General features: G+C 36.0%; 1 protein-coding gene across 3 annotated transcripts in view; it reads left to right on the top strand.

Moving 5' to 3' along the window:
• The window catches only part of camk1da (calcium/calmodulin-dependent protein kinase 1Da), a 134739-nt gene that overhangs the window by 97413 nt on the left and 16539 nt on the right, over positions 1 to 20787 (top strand). For all 3 annotated transcript variants that reach the window (XM_006633352.3, XM_015352379.2, XM_069192522.1), the window contains 3 exons: positions 2214 to 2352; positions 3989 to 4115; positions 16194 to 16269. In XM_006633352.3, coding sequence (XP_006633415.1) covers positions 2214 to 2352; positions 3989 to 4115; positions 16194 to 16269 — 342 coding nt within the window. The remainder of the gene's footprint in view (positions 1 to 2213; positions 2353 to 3988; positions 4116 to 16193; positions 16270 to 20787) is intronic.

The raw sequence follows: 20787 nt of genomic DNA, 5'->3' as shown, positions 1-20787 counted from the left end.
TAATTAAGAAGCTGGTTGTGGCAAAAATCTGAAATGTCAAAGGAACACAGGTTGTGAAGTCCGGTTCTACAGGTCAGGTGGGTAGCTGCGTACGCATTTGTAGGCTGCAAAGGAACAAGTGATAGGTTTATTCCATGCTGAAAAGAGAAGAACGAAAACACAACGTTGCGGCTGTGGAGCCGCCTTCTTCTTCACAACCGAAGAAGGCTCCACAGCTGAAACGTGTTTTCTTTCTTCTCTTTTCAGCATGGAATAAACCTATTACTTGTTCCTGTCCGACAGTGGTTGCTGATCCTCCTGTATCATCTTCAAAATTGACTTAACCAGCAATACCAGAATCCCGATACAAACCTCATACAGATCCCTTCAGTATTCCACTAGTTATTTCATCCCTGACTAAGATATTTACCCCGTACCATATCCAAGTCTACAAGTCTAGGTTCCCCATTGACGTGGATACATTTTACTTTTATTCTTTCCCGTTTCTTTTCCTGTTTTAACTCTGAAATGAACAATTAATTGCTGTATTGATTTTAGTCTCTGTTTTAATGTGGCTCTCTTTATCCCCTTTGGCCCTTTGAATGGCTATTTTGCTTGTTCTTCAGATTTATTACATACCTTTTCTTTAATTAGATGCTGTTTTTTAAAATTATTTAATACTTTACTTTCTTCCTGCATGTATATTTATTTATAACAGTAGATCATATGGGGAACTGCTTTGTAACCTTTGATTTACTTCCACTTGGGATTCATCTGTTCTGTCCTTAAAATGCCATCTCTGTAAGCTGTTGCTACCCATTTTCTGATGTTGTATCTGTCATATCCCATTGCTATTCTATAAAAGTTCTGTTTCATTTCTACACTACATAGTCTTCTTTCCTTCAATTCTAGGCCTTTGTTTCGGACTGTGCCTGTACAAGTCTACAGTATACATCAAGCTACATACACTGATCAAAGCTCTGATTTCTGTATCCCTCACTCTGTCATGCTTTATAAAGACTAGATCAATACACACATTCCCTCATTTAGGTGTTCTGACACGCTGAGTAAAGAATAGGTCATTATCCATACATATGTTTTTATGCTCCAGATATTCTTATTTATTTTCTGAGTCTATGAGGAAAGTTGAAATCTCCCATGAGAATATCTTCTTCCTTTACACACATGTTCCTAGTCCCCTCATGTAGTGTTCAGTTATAATTAATATTTTAATTAAGTTGCCTGTTGCATTTACTTAACACATGCCTTACAGTAAGTCCAGCCCATATAAATTCCAAGACCGTTAATTCCACTAGGATACTGTATGTTGCTCTGCCTGAATACTGGTTTTGATGTGTAGTGCTTCACTTGCCCCTCTTCTGTTTTTCTTGTCTCTGAAACACTACTGTATGTATCCATCACATTTTATTCTTCTTCATCCCTGTACGTTAGCCATGTAAATTCCAATTACATCATCATTGCCTGCTACTCTCATGTATTTCCCATGCATTTCCAGAACTCCTAATATTTAAGTGTAAGCCCTTAACTACTCAGTCCTTTGATGTTTTGTTTTTTGGGGGTTCTCTTTTTGTCTTAACAACCTGTTTATCTTTCTTGTGTATTTTCTATGTATTCTCCCCCCTTCGATTCCATTCCAATGTTTTTCTTTTTTTTTCTGTGGATCGTTGCACAAGATGTCTACATACAGCATATAGCAAAGAAAACTCTGAAATGAAAGCCTTTGGGTAGAATTTTAGAAGAAAATTAAATGTAATTTTATAATAATAATATGAGAGATGAAATATCTATTGCACAGATTGTACTTCCTTAAAACAATTATATAGTATGAGAAGAGGATATTAATGATTTTTTTTAATGACATCAGCACCCTTATCTTGCAACTCATTTTTATCCGTATGGAAAAGCTGTTCTTACTTAATGTTAAGGTAAATAAAGTTAAGTATTCTTTTCCATCAAGTAGCATTTCTTACTTTTATTGCTGAAATTAAAATAGAATCTTCCATTGCAACATAAACAATGGAATTTACACTAAACAGGATAATTCTGCTCCAAGAAAATCACCTTGGCATAACAACCACTCTAAGATAGAGTAGTTGAATTTGTTGCTCATATTGTTCCTCAGATTATAATCTGTTTTGTGAATGTTATATACAGATGTGGTATGTTTTTTTTATCAGATAAAGCAAGCAATCTTTTATTCTCTTCTTTCACAGCGTCTCTGGAGGTGAGCTGTTTGATCGAATAGTGGAAAAGGGATTTTACACAGAGCAGGATGCTAGCACTCTGATACGGCAGGTCCTGGATGCAGTCAATTATCTGCACAATATGGGCATTGTGCACAGAGACCTCAAGGTAACACTTCATTCATTGAATCTCCTTTGTTTGGTAATAGCTTATACAGAACAGCATTCCGATTTCTTGATAATGTTCTTTGGTAAATGTTGAACTGGCTGGTATATTTCTTTAAGCTCACTCCGAATGGGAATCACCAGTCTTTAATCAACTGCTTTACCAGTGTAACTGTTCTACCAACATAGAAGTGATAGAGCTTATACACACTCTCCTATGGAACCTCTTTATTATTTACACTGTGAGCCCCAGAGTACCACAGCTGTAGAAGGGCGCAGCTTGTCTAGGCATTAATCAGCAGGTTGCTGTGGTTTGGCAGCTGTGGTGACCAGCTCGAGCCCACCCATCCCTTACAACTCTTTGCCAACTCTGTACCACCTCCTGAGGCATCCTAGTCACAGCTCTGAACATGTCTGGACTGTAAACCTTGCAGATTAAGGTAGCTTTTCTAGCTTTGTATTCCTTCTTTTTTCAGATATTATTAAATCAAAGAATATAAATTATGTAAGAGATCTGCTATCTTATAATGTGGGACTTATACATTTCTGTATCACATAAATGAGATAAATATGTCACTGATTAAATGTGATTTTACCAAGGTCTGGGTCAAAACCACATTCCTTAAGACAAGCTGTCATGTTAGTTTTAAATTGTGTGTTCTCCGTCTGCTTTCCTCAATAGCATCATAAGAAAGGTATCTGCACGAACACAGCTCGGCTAGTTGTTTTGTCTCTTGGAGATTTTTTTCTGTTGTATACAGTTACTGTATGAATTCATTGGTTATTTCCCTTTCATTCAGCATAGACCCTTGATTTCTAGCAGATAATTAATTGTACACTTAAACTTCTATAAATACAGGACTAGAAAAAAGCTGTGATCTTTGGCACTGTCACTATTTGCCACATTGTGTATAGTATACAGCTACAATGAAAAAAACTCTAAGTTATAACAAAAGCTACTGGCCTTCTGATGCATATAATGTGAAGTTTGGAAGTAAGCTTTAAAGGTCAATGCATACTGTACTTTTCCAAATGAAAAAATCTGAACATTAAAATAATAGTTCTACTAAACTTTGAAATCTGTTACCAGATGTATACTGTAAGTGTATTACCTTGACAGTATTTTACTCTGTGCTCAAATATTTTTCAGGTAATACTATTCTCTTAAAACATTACTGATTTTTAAGCAAGGATATTTGTAGTATATCAGTACCAGTTGTCCCAAATCTTTTTGGAATGACTAAAATGTACTGTATATTGCATAAGCTGAAAATAAAAGATAACAGTTACCGTTTTTAAATTTAAATGTATTTGTAAATACTAAATAGAGCTCAATCTTCATGACATAAAAGGCTCTCTTTAATTTCAAACAGCTGTTCGTACATCTTATTAGATCAAATGAATGAGTGGTATAAAAATGTTGTAGTAAAACAGGCAGCATGTTAATATTGCACTTTAAGGCTGTTAGATGTAACAGTACAGAGAGTGCTGAGGTTTACTGGAGTTCCAGGGTTTGATACAGACTTTAACCCTCATTGTCATTTTGGAAATATATTATTTATCTATCAGTTAAAATGGATTGTGGTTATTAGTATGTTTACTGTAATAGCCTGCCACATGTGTCTTCTCCTTTTCTTTAGCCAGAAAACCTCTTATACTTTAACCCTGCGGATGAGTCCAAGATCATGATCAGTGACTTTGGATTGTCCAAAATGGAGGGCACAGGAGACGTCATGTCCACAGCATGTGGGACCCCAGGTTATGTAGGTAAGATACTACAGAGCAAAAAAAGGAGTTTTATAAGGTATTAATATGGACTTAAAATAAATAATGGTCAGTTTTAAAGTAAGCTGGCTGTAGACAATCATAAGTACATTATTATTAAGGTATCCATATTTCAGGAATCAGAAAAGAGCCCAAGAGTTAACTGCAGTCTCTGATGTCTGTCTTTGTGTTTGTCGTTTAGAGTAAATATAGTAGCAAATTTGTACCTTACCACCTCATAGATACATAGGAGATTTTCTCAACATGTGATGTTTGCCTGAACGTAATCCATCAGCCAAAGTGAAACAAGCGTCCAGTGGGTCCACACTAAATCCATGGTGAAACAATGTGAAAGCCCATCAACACCCAATCACTGAATAGAATCACTGCTCTTAAAATGTTTTACACTTGACACAAAACTGTTGTTCACCATTGTAAACCCTTTTGGTAAAAAATGTACTTTTCCTTTATCACTGATGCAGAGTTATTGCTATGATTCACTTGTTCTTAGATAATCAACCACTATGCCATACAATATAAAGAACTGTATGTGAAGCACTAGTTTATAAAGAACCACGTCCAAGTAAATGGAGAAGGTATTTGTTAAATTATTTTTATGACTGAGAATGAGAACCTGCAAATACCCTCCTTCGACACCTTTCAGAGTTGTTGGTCTGCAGTCTTCATCTTGCTTTAAAGGAGAGTTAGCACAGAGTTGCAGAGCAACCTGACTCTCATGGATGTCACTGCAAGCATGCAAGCACAACACAGGACTTGGTGATAAGCTGTAACCAAGAGGTCCCTGGCCAGCTAACGCCCAGCCCAATCCAAGCAGTATCCTGCCAGTTGTGTTCTACTGCTTAAGGGAATCCTGGTCATAACAGGCTGATAACAAAATCCAGCCAGTGATACCTGGACCTTAAGGCTCAGCCTGCACTGTCACTGAACTGTTCTGGCACTTGCGAGCCACCATTTTGTTTTTCAACTATGTTTCTATCACACATTTTCTAACCACTTCATCAAGTTTAGGGTCGCGGGGGAACCAGTGTCCAGTCCATCAAGGCAGGATTCAACCCGTTCGGAATGCCAGTCCATTGCAGAGCACACTGAGACACAGGCATGCACATATTCAGAGCAGGGCCAGTTTTCCCAGAAACCAATCATCCTACCAGTATGTCTTTGGACATTTGGAGGAAACCGTAGTATCCGGAGGAAACCCATACAAACATACTACATTTATTTTTCAAAAACTAAGTAAATAAAGCACTTCAGGCATTGTACTTTGAAAATATTCAAATTAATTTGACCTTTGAGTAAAAGCGGTGGTACTGCCATATTGCATGATGGATACTTGAAAAAATTAAAGGACTTAGTAGCAGATGTGGTTAAGTTACTATATTATTTTCTCATGCTACACATAAAAAAGCACTGTGTTTCCCCAACTTGAAAAAAACAGTAAACTAACAAATTAATTCAGGTCTGTTTAGAATTTATCAGCACTATATTGCAGTCCTTTGTGCTTATCGTTGAACTTGAAATATTTAGACAGACATCAACCTGATAGCTCTCAGAGCGATTCCTTCAGGATATTTTGATTGAGCACATGTGAATGCCTCACTCATGTGGTGCCTCATTCATAGCACCATGTATCGGGGCTCAGTGCCAGTGTCATTTCAAAAGAAATGAAAGCCTACCAGGTCAGTATATGCACACTCACTTTGTAGTTAAACAAAATATACTGTACCACAGTTTGATAATGTTAGTGCAACAGCAGATTGACTTGAAAAGTGTCTGGACAGAATCATCCAGTACAACATATAATGCACCTCAACTTTCTGGAGTCAATGTGCATTATATAATTTGCAGAAAGGTTTCAAAATTTCAGAATTTCAGAAAATGGTGGCTTTTGGTTCCAAGATTTCTAACAAAGGATGCATTTCAACAACCTGGCCTTGAATGCCTGTTCAAGCTTTTTGCAGATTCAATTAACGTTTTTACTTGGGCAATCTTGATTTCTGTCAAAGCAGTTCTGCTTCTCACTCTCCCTGAACTCCTCTGTGACCTTGGACAGAGGAAGGTCACTGGGAGATACAAAAGATTTCACTGTAAAAAGTTTAGCGGCTTCAAAAGGATCTTGCAGTACTTGGTCCAGAGAGCAGAATGCATTGTATAGATTGGAGTTCTCTTTCTGCAGTGCCAAAAGCATTACAGCAAGAAGTGGTATTTGTTGTCCTAATTCAGGAAACTGAAATATATTATAAATTCGGGAGAATAAAATGTCATAGATTTTTCTAGCAATGTGTTCTGTATTTTAGTGACTCATTCCCAAATGCCACTCTCAGTGTTACACTTGAGAATTCCTTCGTGCCTTAAAACTCTCAATGCAGTCAGCCAGAATTAACCAGTGACTCTTTCTGTAAATAACCAGATTTGTATATTCACACACTGTCTGAAGTATTGCTTTAATTGTATCTTCCAGAAAGGCAGAAATGACTGATTCATTGTTTTTAGCCAATAAGATTTGGCGATGGGTCAAACTGGTAGATTGGTGAGTAAATCACCGAAGTGACACTTCAGTCAAACTGCAGCTCTTTCATGTTTAGCTAGCATTACAGATGCCTCCTCCAATATAAATCCCACAATTTTCTCCACGGGGTACATGTCTTGTCCATTTTCCAAACAGTCAATGACGGCTGCCCAGATTTTTTAGCTTTGTACCACTCACTTACATTATTACAATTAAACTTAAAACCTCAGAGCAAACTTTGTCACAATTCACGTAGGTAAGCTGTTGAGTCTTTTCACTATGGTCATTATCCCCATCACACATTGTTAACATTGAGCGTCTTTTGCTGCTTTAATAGTTTAACAGTCTCACGGTAAAGATGGCAAATTAAATCCACGATGTTTCTGCACACAGTTTTGCCTCTGCAGTGCAGTCTGTAAAAGGATCAGGTTTTTTCTTTGAACACAGTGCCTGCTGTAAATGACGATTTGGTCTTTGCTCTTTTGTGCAACTTCGATATCGTAGTTAGAAAAACTGGTTTTACCTGGTTTGATCTTTGTGCTTTGGGCTCCTCTACAAAGTTACCCAACTCTACATTCAATTTGTTTTGAAGTCCTGCATATTTTCTGCACCACGTCTCCGGGTGGTTGTGAGCTACAGCTGACTTCAGATGTTTTCATTGCTTGTGCAGCTCATAAAATAATCTTTTAAAATGATATTTTTAAAATTCATTGTAATATTATCCACACTTTTTTTTCCATTGGTTTGAAAGAAAAAGTGTACACAACATTGAATGTAGTAACTACTTTGAATTTACGATACTGCAGTATGTTTTTAATTAAGTCAGACTGATGCTGGGTATGCACCACACCAAAGAAAAATAAATCACTATGATATGATCTATATAATATTATTGCACAGTTAGATTCTGTAGATATAGTAGTACTGTGGAAGTATAATATTAGGCAAATCTTGTACCCAGGTTTAATATACTTGAAAACCTATTTTTATAATTTGTTGTTTCTTAATGTATACAAGTCTCTGAGCAAGTTTGAAAACAATCATCCTCTTAAAATTCATTGCAATTCTTGCAATTCATGTTAGCACAATAAATGTGTTTTTACAATATTGCGTTTAAAAATAACATCATGAGCATTTGCTGCTTTTATGTACTGTACTGTAGTTCACGTTTTTTTAGGTGTTATCACCCTCATTTGTATCACACTAAAAATAATATTTTTGAAAAGGGGGCTTTTGTCAGGTTGATCTTTTTTGTTAGTTACATGGAAATTACTGCATAATTCAATTGACCTTTGACAAATCCCTGTTTGGAAAAAACTTCATTATTTGAAGTTATTCATTATTTGGCCACCATTTTGTATCTCTTTAGTAATAACCAAAAAGAATTGTGTCCAATTGCCCTTAAAAATTAATTTGTCTTAAACACATGAAAAGCAGGAGGATACATTTTTGTTTATTTTCAACAGGAAAGTTGGAGGAAAACGTTTGTCGTTATTGGGAAATTGATTAATAGGAATATTGCCTAGAAGGAGTATGTCTTTTCATGCCAAATTTCTCAACACCTACACTTACTTTAGTATTGTATTACCTGTAAATCCCAGCGCACAGCTGCACTCACGATTATTAGTTCATGAAAAGGTCACGGTAATTTCTGTAAGAGCCTGTGATACATCGTCAGAAATACAGTTGTACAAGTCTTGCTTTTTGTATGGTAATGAAGATGCTGAAAATTGCTGTGAACAAGTAGACTAAAGTTTTAAACTGAGTCATATTAGACAGCCTCTTCCAATGTGTTTTTACATGTCTAGATATTTTTAGTCTGCTTTTAATAAAAAGAAAAGTGTTTTGTCTTTCAAAGCTGAGGTACTGCCAGAATGAATCCCTCTGTACTCTTAGTCACACAGAGCCTGGAGACTTAACAATAATTCATACATATTGGCACCCTCTGTATATCCTCAGGTTTGCCTATCCCACCTGGGTCTATTAAATATGGTCCAGGTATAGAGTGGGATGTTTATGAATGTAATTTCTAAATGCTGCAACCTCTGTTTGTGTGTCAGAATTACTGTATAGTATTTTTACTTGATGTGAAAATGTTTGAATATAGAGCATAGGTACTGTATGTGCTCAGTCATTTTAATAAATCTGGAACATTTCTTACATAGAATAATACACTGGCGTTGTACCATTTTAAGACCAAATAACATTGCCAGCGTATTATTCTACGTAAGAAATGTTCCAGATTTACTCAAATGGCTGAGCACATGGATGTCAGCACATAATGTTTGAATCATCTCTCCACTGATGGTCCATGTGATCCATGTCTGTTATCTCTCAATTAGAATGTCTAAGAATAGAATGCACAATGATCAAATTCAGCTGCTTTTGATGGTGTTTATGTGATCATAAACATATATTTTTCTCTTATTATAGTTATTTACATTGTTGGTTTGGGAGAAATAACAAAAAACCCAGTGGAAAACAAAATTCAAAGCTAATTGCAAAAAAGTCATTTCCTTCCTTTTCTTCTTCTGAAAGAATTACAAAAGTGAGTTCTTAATATAAACATTATTGAAGGCATTAGAGTAGAATACATTTTTATTTTATGTGCACGTCTTTGAAATAACTGTTTACTGGCTTTATTTGTTACTTACTTTGACATGTGTTTTGGCCAGTTTTATCCAGTTTTTTGGCCACACTCTCAGTCAGTCACACATTTACTTGCGGACTGACTCCAATAATGCTTGGTTGTCAATCACATGCCCTGGCATAGCAGGGGGTGCATCCAATAGGAAGCACTCTGATTGCTGCTGACTAGCAAAGCACATGAGTTCTCTGTCCCTCCAAGTATACATACTGTAGGCAACATGTACAATCCAAGCTGCTTCATAATAGGGGGCTACTGTCTAACATCACCCACCGGAAATTATACAAATGTCTGTCATTCAACTGCATATTTATAAACCACACTGACTTTAAACCATATTGACTGACAGTCTTTTGCCTTTTTATTCTTTCATTGCCACTGTGGTTTTTGCTGTCTTTTGGACAATGGAGTGTACTGGGTGCCACTGTCTGTTACCCCTCTATAGACAAATCCTTTGACCTCCTCACACAAAGCTGTGTCATGCAGACTCCGCTGCTGGAACAAGTAATAAATTGGCAAACATGACTGTCATATAACACTACTAGACTGAACTGAATCCTTGAGGACATCACATCCAGGTCATACAGCTTGCGGGAATGAATTAAAATTCTGTCGTTATTACTGGGATTTGATTAGACCGAGAACCAGTTGAGAATCACATCTATGTGTGAATCGCAAAAATAAAGCACATACCATCTCACACCTAAAGACGCATCAAGCAGTGACATTCTTAATGATAAACCATACCCTCTTGTGCCTGCTCTATTAACATACTCTATTGAACTGCACTTAGAGATTTAGAACATAGAAATATAGTAAATGATTGGCTTTTCTCACTGTTTGCACTGTCCAAAAAAGCAACTAGGCAGCAGTTTAAGCTGATATTAGATATCAGCTGGTCAGTTTCAGGAGAGAACAAATGCATTGTCAATTCTGTAAGTATTAACCCCTAGGAAAAATGCACACACTCCTTGATACTGTTTTTTTTATCAAAAAGAAATATCTGGTGCCATTCAATTTTGTCCGATTCCAACTGTAAAAACATATGAGGCCTATAGTACCGATTTTGGGGAGCCATCTCTCAATTAAGCTTTGGTCTGCCATCCGTGTTCTTTGATATCCTTGGGCTCTGGTTCCAAATTAAAATCATAAAGCTTTGAAGAATCTCACAGTCATGCTCAAATGCAACAGTAAATGTGCACGTGTTGGAGAACAAAGTTAACCATGTAAAGAAGAACAGATCTGTGTAGCTTATGAAATATCGTTTCCATTTGTAAATCTGATGTTAAGTTTAAGTTAAATAAGATATAAAATGTAAGAGGTGGTTAGATTATTTTTTTTAAGTACCCAGAGATCTAGAATTTATGTGATCACAGGGAATTCTGTAATATATTATTGAAGGGTTCATAAGGTTGTTTTACAGGAATGTTCTGCAGACTTTTAACTTATTATGTTTTTAATTAAAAACACAGCCAGGGAAGAATTTGAAGTTGAGTTCTTAAGAGAGAAATATACTGGCTATGAATATTTTATAAATACATAACATCTTCCACATTCAGCACAGCATCAAGTCAGGAAATGGAAACATCAATATGATACTTTGCTATATATTATGAAAACAATGTTTGTTTCTGTGTCTGTTTTTAAAGACCAGTATTGAATGCTTTAATTTGAAGATTGTTTTCTCAAGATTTTTAATGTGAGGGCTCCATGAACTTTTCTATGTTTAGATGAACTAAGTTTAGAATATTCCAATTTAAACCAGACTCTCTGTTTTCAGTTTCTGGAACAGTAAGTACTGTCTTTTGGGTTTTGTTCTATGCAGACTCTGTTACATAGTTCGACAAACTAACCTCATAATTGTAATACTTCAGCCAGTTTTCCAAGGTGTTCTACAGGGACACCTTTAATGATGCCAATGGTTTGAGTAAGAAAAATCCCCTTTGTCTAAGAAAATAATTAGTTAATTTGTTCCACTTACTGTTCAGATAGCTACAAAAACCAGAGACACTAGGCCCTCTAATAACTGCACTTGAGACCCCTGCTTTAGACTGATAAACTTACCTTTTCAGTATATTTGTAAAATAGTTGTCTTAACATATTGTTGCAAATTAGGTGTGTGGAATAATAAAGTAGGCTATTAAATCAATATGAAAATCAGGTTGTGACACCAGCTTCCTATTCAAACAAGCAATAAAAAGTAATAATTTCATCCCCCAAGGTCAGGGATTACAGAGTGTTACACGGCACATGTTCTTTCATTCTCCAGTATAGCTTGGTAATAGGGTAATTATGAAGCCAAAACCTAGAGAAGACAAAGATTTACTGACAATAATTTACACACGGTTACACTGTTAGATTATGTGCAAATATTTATATTTCTGTATCTTTCAAAGCCCTAGCTTCTGTAGTCATAGAAGATTCCAGAATTTTGTTTATACGGTAAAACCTAAAAAAAATCAACCATTAACTAGCCAAAGAGAGAACCAGCATCCTAACAAATGTATACAACCTAGGACTAAATCTCCTCACTACACAGATGCACACAAATTGATGGGAAATAATTTCTGTATATTTAACGAAGGCATCATTAAAATGGACGAGATGCATTTAGCCCGCAGAAGCTGTCACGTCTGAAGCTTTTGATTAAGAGGAAGATGAGAACTATCCTTTTTCCTGCATGTTCCTCTTTGTGTCCTCTCTGCCTCTGTTCCTGTATTTATGTTGTGGTCCATTCCTCTGGAGGCAGACTGAGTTACCTCACTAGGAATGTCCCCCACCCCCCATCATCTTGAAATAAATATTTTTTCTGATACTACCGCTCTCTTACAATATTAAATTGTGTATCTGAAAATGTGGAATTAAAGCAAAATTAAGAATAGTTTGTTAAAAGGCCTCATAACAGAAAAGCCAATTATCCATCTCTATGTATCTTTTGAGGAGAAAGCTGATTAGTCACTATTCTATTTTTCAACATTACTGTGCAGTAATGGAAATGCTCAGAAAATATCAGATATGATTAGCGAAGACAACGGGGAAATAGTGGTTTCTTACAGAGCATGGGTTTAGATGTTAAATGTAATGGAGGTTATATTGAAAACAGATGTCTCTTTAAGTGGAAATGGAAAAATAAGACCAATTACCATAATTGTGCATCACAAAATATACGGCTATTTTTCATTTTCAGTTTCGTCTCCTGCTGGATTGTAATTCACATGGATTTTTCTGGAGCTCTAAGGAGCTTTACTTCAACTTTCAACTTTATTGTTATTATACTTACACAGGTGCATAGTATAGTGAAACATGTTTCTCACCCTAGTCACGTCACCCAGGTTCAGTATATAAATAGAACAGAAGATAAGACAATAGACAGTAACACAATAACAATAACAGTGTAATAACGTAATCAAAACTGCAAAATTCACAAACGGAGAAAAGAATACAACAGAACAAAAACAGTGCAAGGTCATTCGGGGGGAAATAAAACAGTGCAAAAAATAGTACAGTGATTAATAAATATTACAACTAATACAGTTTTACTGAGCTATCGAAGGGACAGTACAATTTCGGCTTACATTCAGTTGTCGTGTATGTAGTGGTGTTGGAGTACAGTCATTGTGGATATGCACACCAATATATACCAATAAACACACCAATTGGTTTACCACCAATATAATGGTTCTCAAGTGCATTAAAAATATGTACACCGAAGTATATATAATGGTGAATAGAAACACAAAATGCACTGGACCACCTGCTAAGACAGAAGGATTATAATTATGCTTTAGAAACTTAACCTTTCTGCAACTTTTATTAACAGTAATTCAAGTTTTACAATCTCTATTTTGCAAGACAAGATATAAAAATATGATGTTAAAATTGAAAACCTGGAGCAGCTAAGAAAGTCTAAAATATATGTAAACAATGGCCAATCAGTTTATTTTGTCGATATATATAGATAATGAAGAAGGTTCTAAAAGAGTAACCTGTTTTGACAGTCCCAAAGCAAGCAGAAGATAAGCTGTTTAGAAAATTAAGAAAGGATCCTTGTTTCATTAATGCATTTCACCACAAAATGTTCTCAGGAAAAATAACTTAACTCACTATAGAGAATACAATATAATACAGTATTATGCTGTATTAGTTCAGGTGGGGACCTGCGTCAGTGTGCGTAGGCTGCAAAGGAACAAGTAATAGGTTTATTCCATGCTGAAAAAAAGTAGAAAGAAAACACAACATTTCGGCCGTGGAGCCTTCTTCAGGTGTATTATACTGTATTGTTTTCAGTTTCTTTTGCAAATAAGGTTTTGCAGTCAAAAATTAAGGTGCGCAAAAACTTGAATGCCATACTGTATAGCATCCTCTGATATACTGTATATCAGGGTCCAACAATTGCACTACCCAGCCAGATGCTCTTTATCAAATGTGAAACCAAAGCTTTAAAGTTACTAAGTGCCTGGTCCCTGAAGGTGTGCCAGAAGAAGCCAATATATCCGCCCGAATTTTCTCTCTCTTTTAAGTCTGCACAAGCCAAAACAATTTTCTTTTCTCCTATGAAGCCTTCCACTGTCCTTTATGAAGATAAATATTGAAGTCAGGATGAGGGCCACACATTAATGTAAAAACCAATAGCCAAAATAAACATATCTATATAAATGATCGGATATAGTATTTCAATCAATTGAAACTTGTTTTTTTTTTATTTAACTTTTAATTTTTATTAAGGGTGGATTTGGTGATTTTTTTATGATTTAGTCGGAAGTTTGATTGGCGTGGCAAGAAAAGATAAGAGCCTTGTCTGCAAAGCTGTAGGCAGCTGGTTAGGACACAGGCAGGTTCTGTAGGTCATTGCCATGGGGATCCTGAGCAGGGCTGACTAAAACAGACAGAAAGGATATTAGATCCTATTAGATAACTGCGTGCTTTTGACCCGCCACTCATAAGTGCACAGACCTTTTCGTGCTGCACATTCGATTAAGGTGGTGTGAAATCTCAGCATGTGTCAAGATAGCAGTTCCTTTCAGCAGATTTACTTCCCAATATTTAGAGTACTTCTCCAGAAATCTCTCTCTAAAGTATTAAGGGCTTGTTGCTGTTATTAACCCCTTTCTTTGACAGCAAGGAAAAATCATTATTCGGAACTTATAGGCTAATAGTGACTGTTGAAGCAAATTTCAAAGCTTTAACAATTTTCAGAATACATTTTATTTTAGTGTTGCTCTTACTCTGATCTTTGAATGTTTGTTTGATTTTTACTGTATTTATTTTGTCTTACATTTGAATTCAATTACATTGTAAACTGCATGAAAAACTATGATTATCATAATGAATGATACCCATTATAATTTTATTACTTACAGTATACTGTAGTTTACTGATTCTTCTTTGTTAATTTATTACCACTTATTGAAGAGAATTATTTGATTCCTCTCTATATTAGTAACCAGCTAGAGAATGCCAATTGCTGACAAGATGGTGCACTGCAGTATTTCATACAGAGGCAGAACCGATTATGCATTAAGGCCTTCAGGAGTTAAACTGAAACATTATAGTATAAAAAGACATTACTTTTTGGACACATGCCCACAAACACATTTTTAGGAGAAACCCCCAGGGGTTAGTAATAAAATAAACTTGAAGAAGTGCATATCGTGTAGACTTTCTAAGTTTGGGTTACTGTGTTGTTTTTATTTGGCCTTTGAACTCACAGATTCTGGGCCTGTATTTGTGGTATTTATATACATGTTGTTAGTGCCCTTTTATAATTTAAGTTTTCATAAAAGGTTACAAAGAGACTAAATGTAATTGGATGCCAGGTAAATTGGTCTGTGGATCATGTGGATGATTTATCAGCAAATGTACCAGGAGTGTGTGTGCTGTGTGCTTATACTGACATATTGACAACTTATACTGATATCACATTGTCTCTCCAGTACTGGCATTCCGCACCAATCAGAACAGAATGTTATACCTCTGGCAAATCATTAGACGTGTGTCTGCTGATGTCTGCCAAAGCTACAAAACATGCAGGGACCACCACTTCATGCGCATCTTATACAGTAACTGATGAGCAGATGTATTTCCACATATTTCTTTATTTCCACTCTGAATATATCCCAGAGCACAGGTCCAGGAGGCAGCATACGGTACCACTGGTAATATCAAGCTGAACCTCACAGCCTGGCAGGAGGTACAATGTACACTTCATTCCTACCAAGTCCCGGGTCTCTGAGACTTGAGCCCGGTGGTACAAAGACTTGTTTATATACAGTAATAGAGGGGTGAGGTAAAGGAGGCCACCTATGCAGGTGCCTCTCACTCAGTGTCAGGTAAGTTGAAGCTGAACTGGATCACAGAACATGTCAGATGGAGCTTAAATGGCTTGAGGCCAGTTATCTTTATGAATGATTCCTGTGTGCTTCTGGACAACACAAGCGGTAGGACAAGGGCCTGCAGAAGAGTCAGACAGTTGTAGAGCATGACAGAAATGGATGGGGGGGTCTATTATTATTTATTCTAAGAATTCATATGGAAGGCAAAAGGGACCTGTACATTTTACAGAATGCCACACTGCCAGGTGTACAATGTGGAGATGTGGTGCTTGACAATATTGTGAAAACTTTGGTGGGTATGAAACAGGTCCCAGCTTAATTTTAATAAATGATTATGCTCAGTTCCATAATGTAGAGTTGTTAACCATTACCAGGTGAAGCAGACCATAGGATGGTCTAGTATTTTACATTCATAAACCTAAGCCCTAATTAACATGTCTAGAAAATATTAGTATATTAGTGTAAGCAGTTATTATAATGATTAAGTATTATTATCTAGGTTCCTGAGTCAACATGGTCAGACGAATGTTGTTTCCCGTTTGCTTAGTTCATAACTTCTCTGTATTCTTTTGCAGCTCCAGAAGTCTTGGCTCAGAAACCCTACAGCAAAGCTGTTGACTGCTGGTCAATTGGAGTTATTGCCTACATTCTGTGAGTGCACGTCTAGTTCTAAACCCGTAGCATCTTCAGAGAAATACTGTGTAGGGAAAGAGAGAGAACTGCTGTGTTTATTTTTCTTGACAAGACTGAATGTAGAAAAACACAGATAAAAATTAAAAAAGGATGCTTGTGTGTAATGAGAAGTGGGGGATAAAATGGTCTTGTTGTGTTTAGTATGTTAGGAAAATTAACAGGGAACAGTTTAATGAGGTTATTCACTAGCTGATTGTTGTAAAATTGGCTACAGATGTAGTCTGACTCAACCTCATGTAGTAACCTTTTATGGCCATTGTTTAATTTTTAAAGTAAACAATTTTAAAAAATAACCTTTGGGTAAATATTTTTGTTAATTTCATCCCAATTAGATATAAGTACATGAACATAATATTAACACATTAGCAACCTATTTACTGTGGTTACAAAGGTAAAGTTACTGGATGAACATTGAGCGAGCTAGATCATTTACAAAGCATCCAAAAAGGGCTCTGGAAACAAATGTGGCTGTGTATGATTTGAAAAAATACAATTAATCTAGGATCACAGTGAAAATGGTTGTGATAAATGGACCCAAAAGATGAAAGAAAAAATGTTCAGACAGAGCTAATCTGAGTGGTCATCAGATTATCTTGTTTTCAGTGACATTGTAAAACCGTGGTTTACTGAATTGTAAGGACACTACAAATAAGAGCCCTCTTGTGATGTTTTCCTACTTTCACAACCCACACAGCGCTTAGGCTACCTGTGTACCATTGTGTAGTGTTGCACCACTGGTGGTATAAAACCTGCCTTTCACATTTGTCAGTTCTCTTCATTCATTGAAATCCGGTCTTATAATAGGAAAGATCTTGAAAAGTGACTTCATGTTAATTTTTTACTTTCTTGGCTGCTACCTGACTGATTCTTAAAGAATGAATATACTGTATAATGTCTTTGCAAGATTTTGTACTGTACTGTACATAAACAGTACTGTATATGCTGCATTATAAACCTTGAATAAGACAGCAAAGTCTTAAAGCTGTTTAGGCTTAGACGTACACCAAAACTGAATTCCACAGTATTAAATATAGATTTTCTGTGCATGATTTGTCACTCCTAAAGTTCAGACATACCTTTATTGGAGCATTGAATGGACAGCTTCCAGTATAAGGTCCTTACCTTCCCACCCTGCGGTGGTAACACTTATCTACAGTTCCAGTCAGGCCTGTGGCATTGTGCTTGGATCCGAATACCAGGATAAACAAACACATCCAGACAGGCTGGTGAGGTACTCTTCTGAAAATGTACGTGTGCACTTCAAGTGATTTTTACTAACCAATTAAAAAAGGAATGTAGACCTAAGCGTATAAAAAAACACTGTAACAACTTGCGGACTAATTTAATGGAATAATTTTTATGCAATGTGAGTTCAATTAAATTTGAAGTACGGGAAAAAATAACATTGAAACAGAAAATCTGAAGCCAAAGTGTGATGTCGTTTTCTTAGCAACCATGGCAGTTCCTATGTCAATATTTTGATGTCGCCTCACTAATTAAAAGTCCATACACCAGTTCACATGTGCATGAAAAGATCCTACTGGATTAAACTTAAACCTGATTCCCTGAAATTTCTAACAATTCCTAAAGTATTTAAAAATGTGAATGCATGGAAGGCATTCTTTTGTGACAAGAGACTTAAATGTATGTGCTTATTTGTAAATTCAATTATAATGACAAGAGTTTCTCAGCAGAGACATTGTTACCCTCTAAAAAAAGAAGTTGTCTGTGAAGTAATTTCAAGGTATTCAGAATGCCAAGTGAATGACTAAGGAAACTGAGCAAGGCAGCCCACACTCCCCACTCTGTATGATCTTTGCAGCTTCTGTGAGGGATAAAAGTAAAATTGTATGCTTTAGGATACTTTACCCTTTTAAAATTAATTTCTCATGTTTAGATTTGAAAGAAGGGACAGGTGCCCAACCAGAATGAGTAAAACATACTCTTAATTACTGTACACAATAGAAATATTTGTACTACACAGGAAATGTTAAAATAAATTTTATGGCCTTGTCTGCTTACAGGAGGGAATTTTTCCCTTTTCCCTTTATGCAGTAGCAGTAGTAGTGTTCCCAAAACCTGCGGCTGCAGTCTTGTCTTCTTCTGTTTCCTTTGTTTTCTCTCTCTTGCCTGAGGCACAGGTGGACTTGGCTACACCTGGTCATGTGACCCAATTCCACCAATCAAAACCTGACAGCAGTGCTGTGGTGTATCAGGCATATTTGGTTTTCATTACATTACATGACTTACACACATTAGGCACTGACCACTCTGTCAACGGACTGGAACATACACTAAACAAAACAACTGAAAAACAGACATTGAATAACAATCTTAACATTCCATAGCTAAAGGTGTTAGAATAATTCAGTAACAAAGAGAAAGGATATAAGGAATTGCGAAGAAAATTCAATAATGTAAGAATAATACTATAGGAAAATAAGAATGGAATAGAGAAATATATACAATATGATAGGTCAGAAAGATGAATGTTATAAGGAAAAAAGAAAATTATTATAAGTAAAAACTTCTACACTTGCTGATGCCAGATTTTTATTGATTGTGCATTTTGTTGTAAAAATAACTAACATAATGTCACATTTTTGTAATATTATTAGCCTTATCCAAAGACTTTATTTCTATTCTGACAGAATGAGCTGTGTTTAAGCTCTGATTCATTATGACTTTCGGACCATCTGTCTTGCAAATTGGAATGATTTAGTGGTCATTCCTTACTTGCATGAAGTAGAGTTATTAAAAAAACAGAGCTGTTAATCATTTTTTATTACACAGGAAAAATAATAAGGGAAATAAATATTCTGCATTTTTTTCAACATTTGTCTACATTTGAAAGACATTGTTTTATATGTTAGATTTTATAAATGTTCCGTGATACATGGGTATTGATATTGGTATGTTGCTTGTTTTCTTAAATGCTTTTTACCAAATTGACAGTCCCTGGGAACATTTGCAGTGCCTTGGTCTTTTATTGTGGTTATTTGTTGACATGCTTCCAAACCCAAGTGGCCAAACTGTTCACTTTATAATGTTTTTATTTAAAACGGCATTTACAATTGACCAGTATGTGTTGTTTGTAAGTTTACAGAGCCTTAGTTAGAATTGGTAATACAGACTGTTAGCACTTGTTTGTATCTGAATTACTAGAATTAGGTAGGAGTACAATGACTGTGTGATGGCCATTTTGTCTCATTTGTTTCTTATACTGTACATATAATACCGCTTCCTCCCTTAAATGAAACATCTAGGGATCCAGGAATTGCCACTGTAATGTGCATGATCTTTTGAATGCTGCGTGGTGACCGATGCTTAGATTAAAAAAGGCTCGGATGGCTTTGACCCTTATCTGCTGGAAAAAGCTGAGAGAGTCACAGCTCTTCAGGAAACCCACAAAGGGATGTTTCATGTAGTATAATATCAGGAAGTTCATTCTGTGAACACTGCTCCTGAAAGTGCCGCTCTCAGGTTTTCAAGATTTTAAATCCACAGTATAGATTTTGTTTTAACCTACCATCTAATTTGGAAAAATAGGAATGTTAAAGCACATGTGCTGGCTTCTTTCTAGAAACCTTCTGAGATCCTCAGATCAATTAGCTACTAGCAACCAAACAGATGGATGGACTGTATGGCCACCTCTCACTTTTAACCTTTCTTATGGTCTGACAATTGTGCTAGCTCTCTTTTTATGAAGACAATAAGCGCTTTGTCTCTGTGCCTCTGTAGTACAGGTCATGAGAAATGAACAGTTTGAACTTCATTCACAGCATGCACTTTGCAATTTGCATGCAGAGTTTTATGTCACTAGAGCTTAGCTTTCTGAATACCTTTTATTTGAATGTGTCACATTTTCATTTGTCTGCTAAGACATGCAGTAAGTCCCTACACACAATTAAATGTAGACAGAATTCAGAGTTCTCGTTGTTTCATTCAGTAGTCTAATAAGTTCAACATATCTTTCAATTTATTTTCTTAGAAAGTAGTGTGGTGATTAGGAAAACGTTAATGTTTTCTGTGTGGGCACTCCTTTTCATAAAATAGTTTCATTCTGAAAAACTAGCAAAATTAATACTCCTTTTAAATGCAGAATTTATTTGAGATATACTATCTGAATGCATCTTTATTTGATACAATTTGTTACCATACTATAGAGAGATCACAAACAATCACATCAGTAGTGAAACAAGGAGGTAGAGGGTTCAATTCCCAGGTGGGGCACAGCTGTTGTAGCCTTATGCCATTTGGCTCAGGTTGTTCCAATAATATACTCATCTGTACAAGGGGTTAGAAATGTAAGCTTCTTTGGATAAAAATACTATTATCAGACAAGTAAATGAAGAATTGCTGCACAGATAAATTAATAATGTTCATGGCTTCCAAAACCTCTGGCCACCTCCTGATTTGGATGATTCAAAAAGGGGTGATAGAACTTCTATAGTTTCTAGCCCACTGTGCAAGCTC

Source organism: Lepisosteus oculatus, chromosome 7 (assembly GCF_040954835.1).
Source record: "Lepisosteus oculatus isolate fLepOcu1 chromosome 7, fLepOcu1.hap2, whole genome shotgun sequence".
NCBI lineage: Eukaryota > Metazoa > Chordata > Actinopteri > Semionotiformes > Lepisosteidae > Lepisosteus > Lepisosteus oculatus.
The sequence above is the reverse complement of the archived record's forward strand: the minus strand, read 5'-3'. Positions and strand labels throughout refer to the sequence as shown.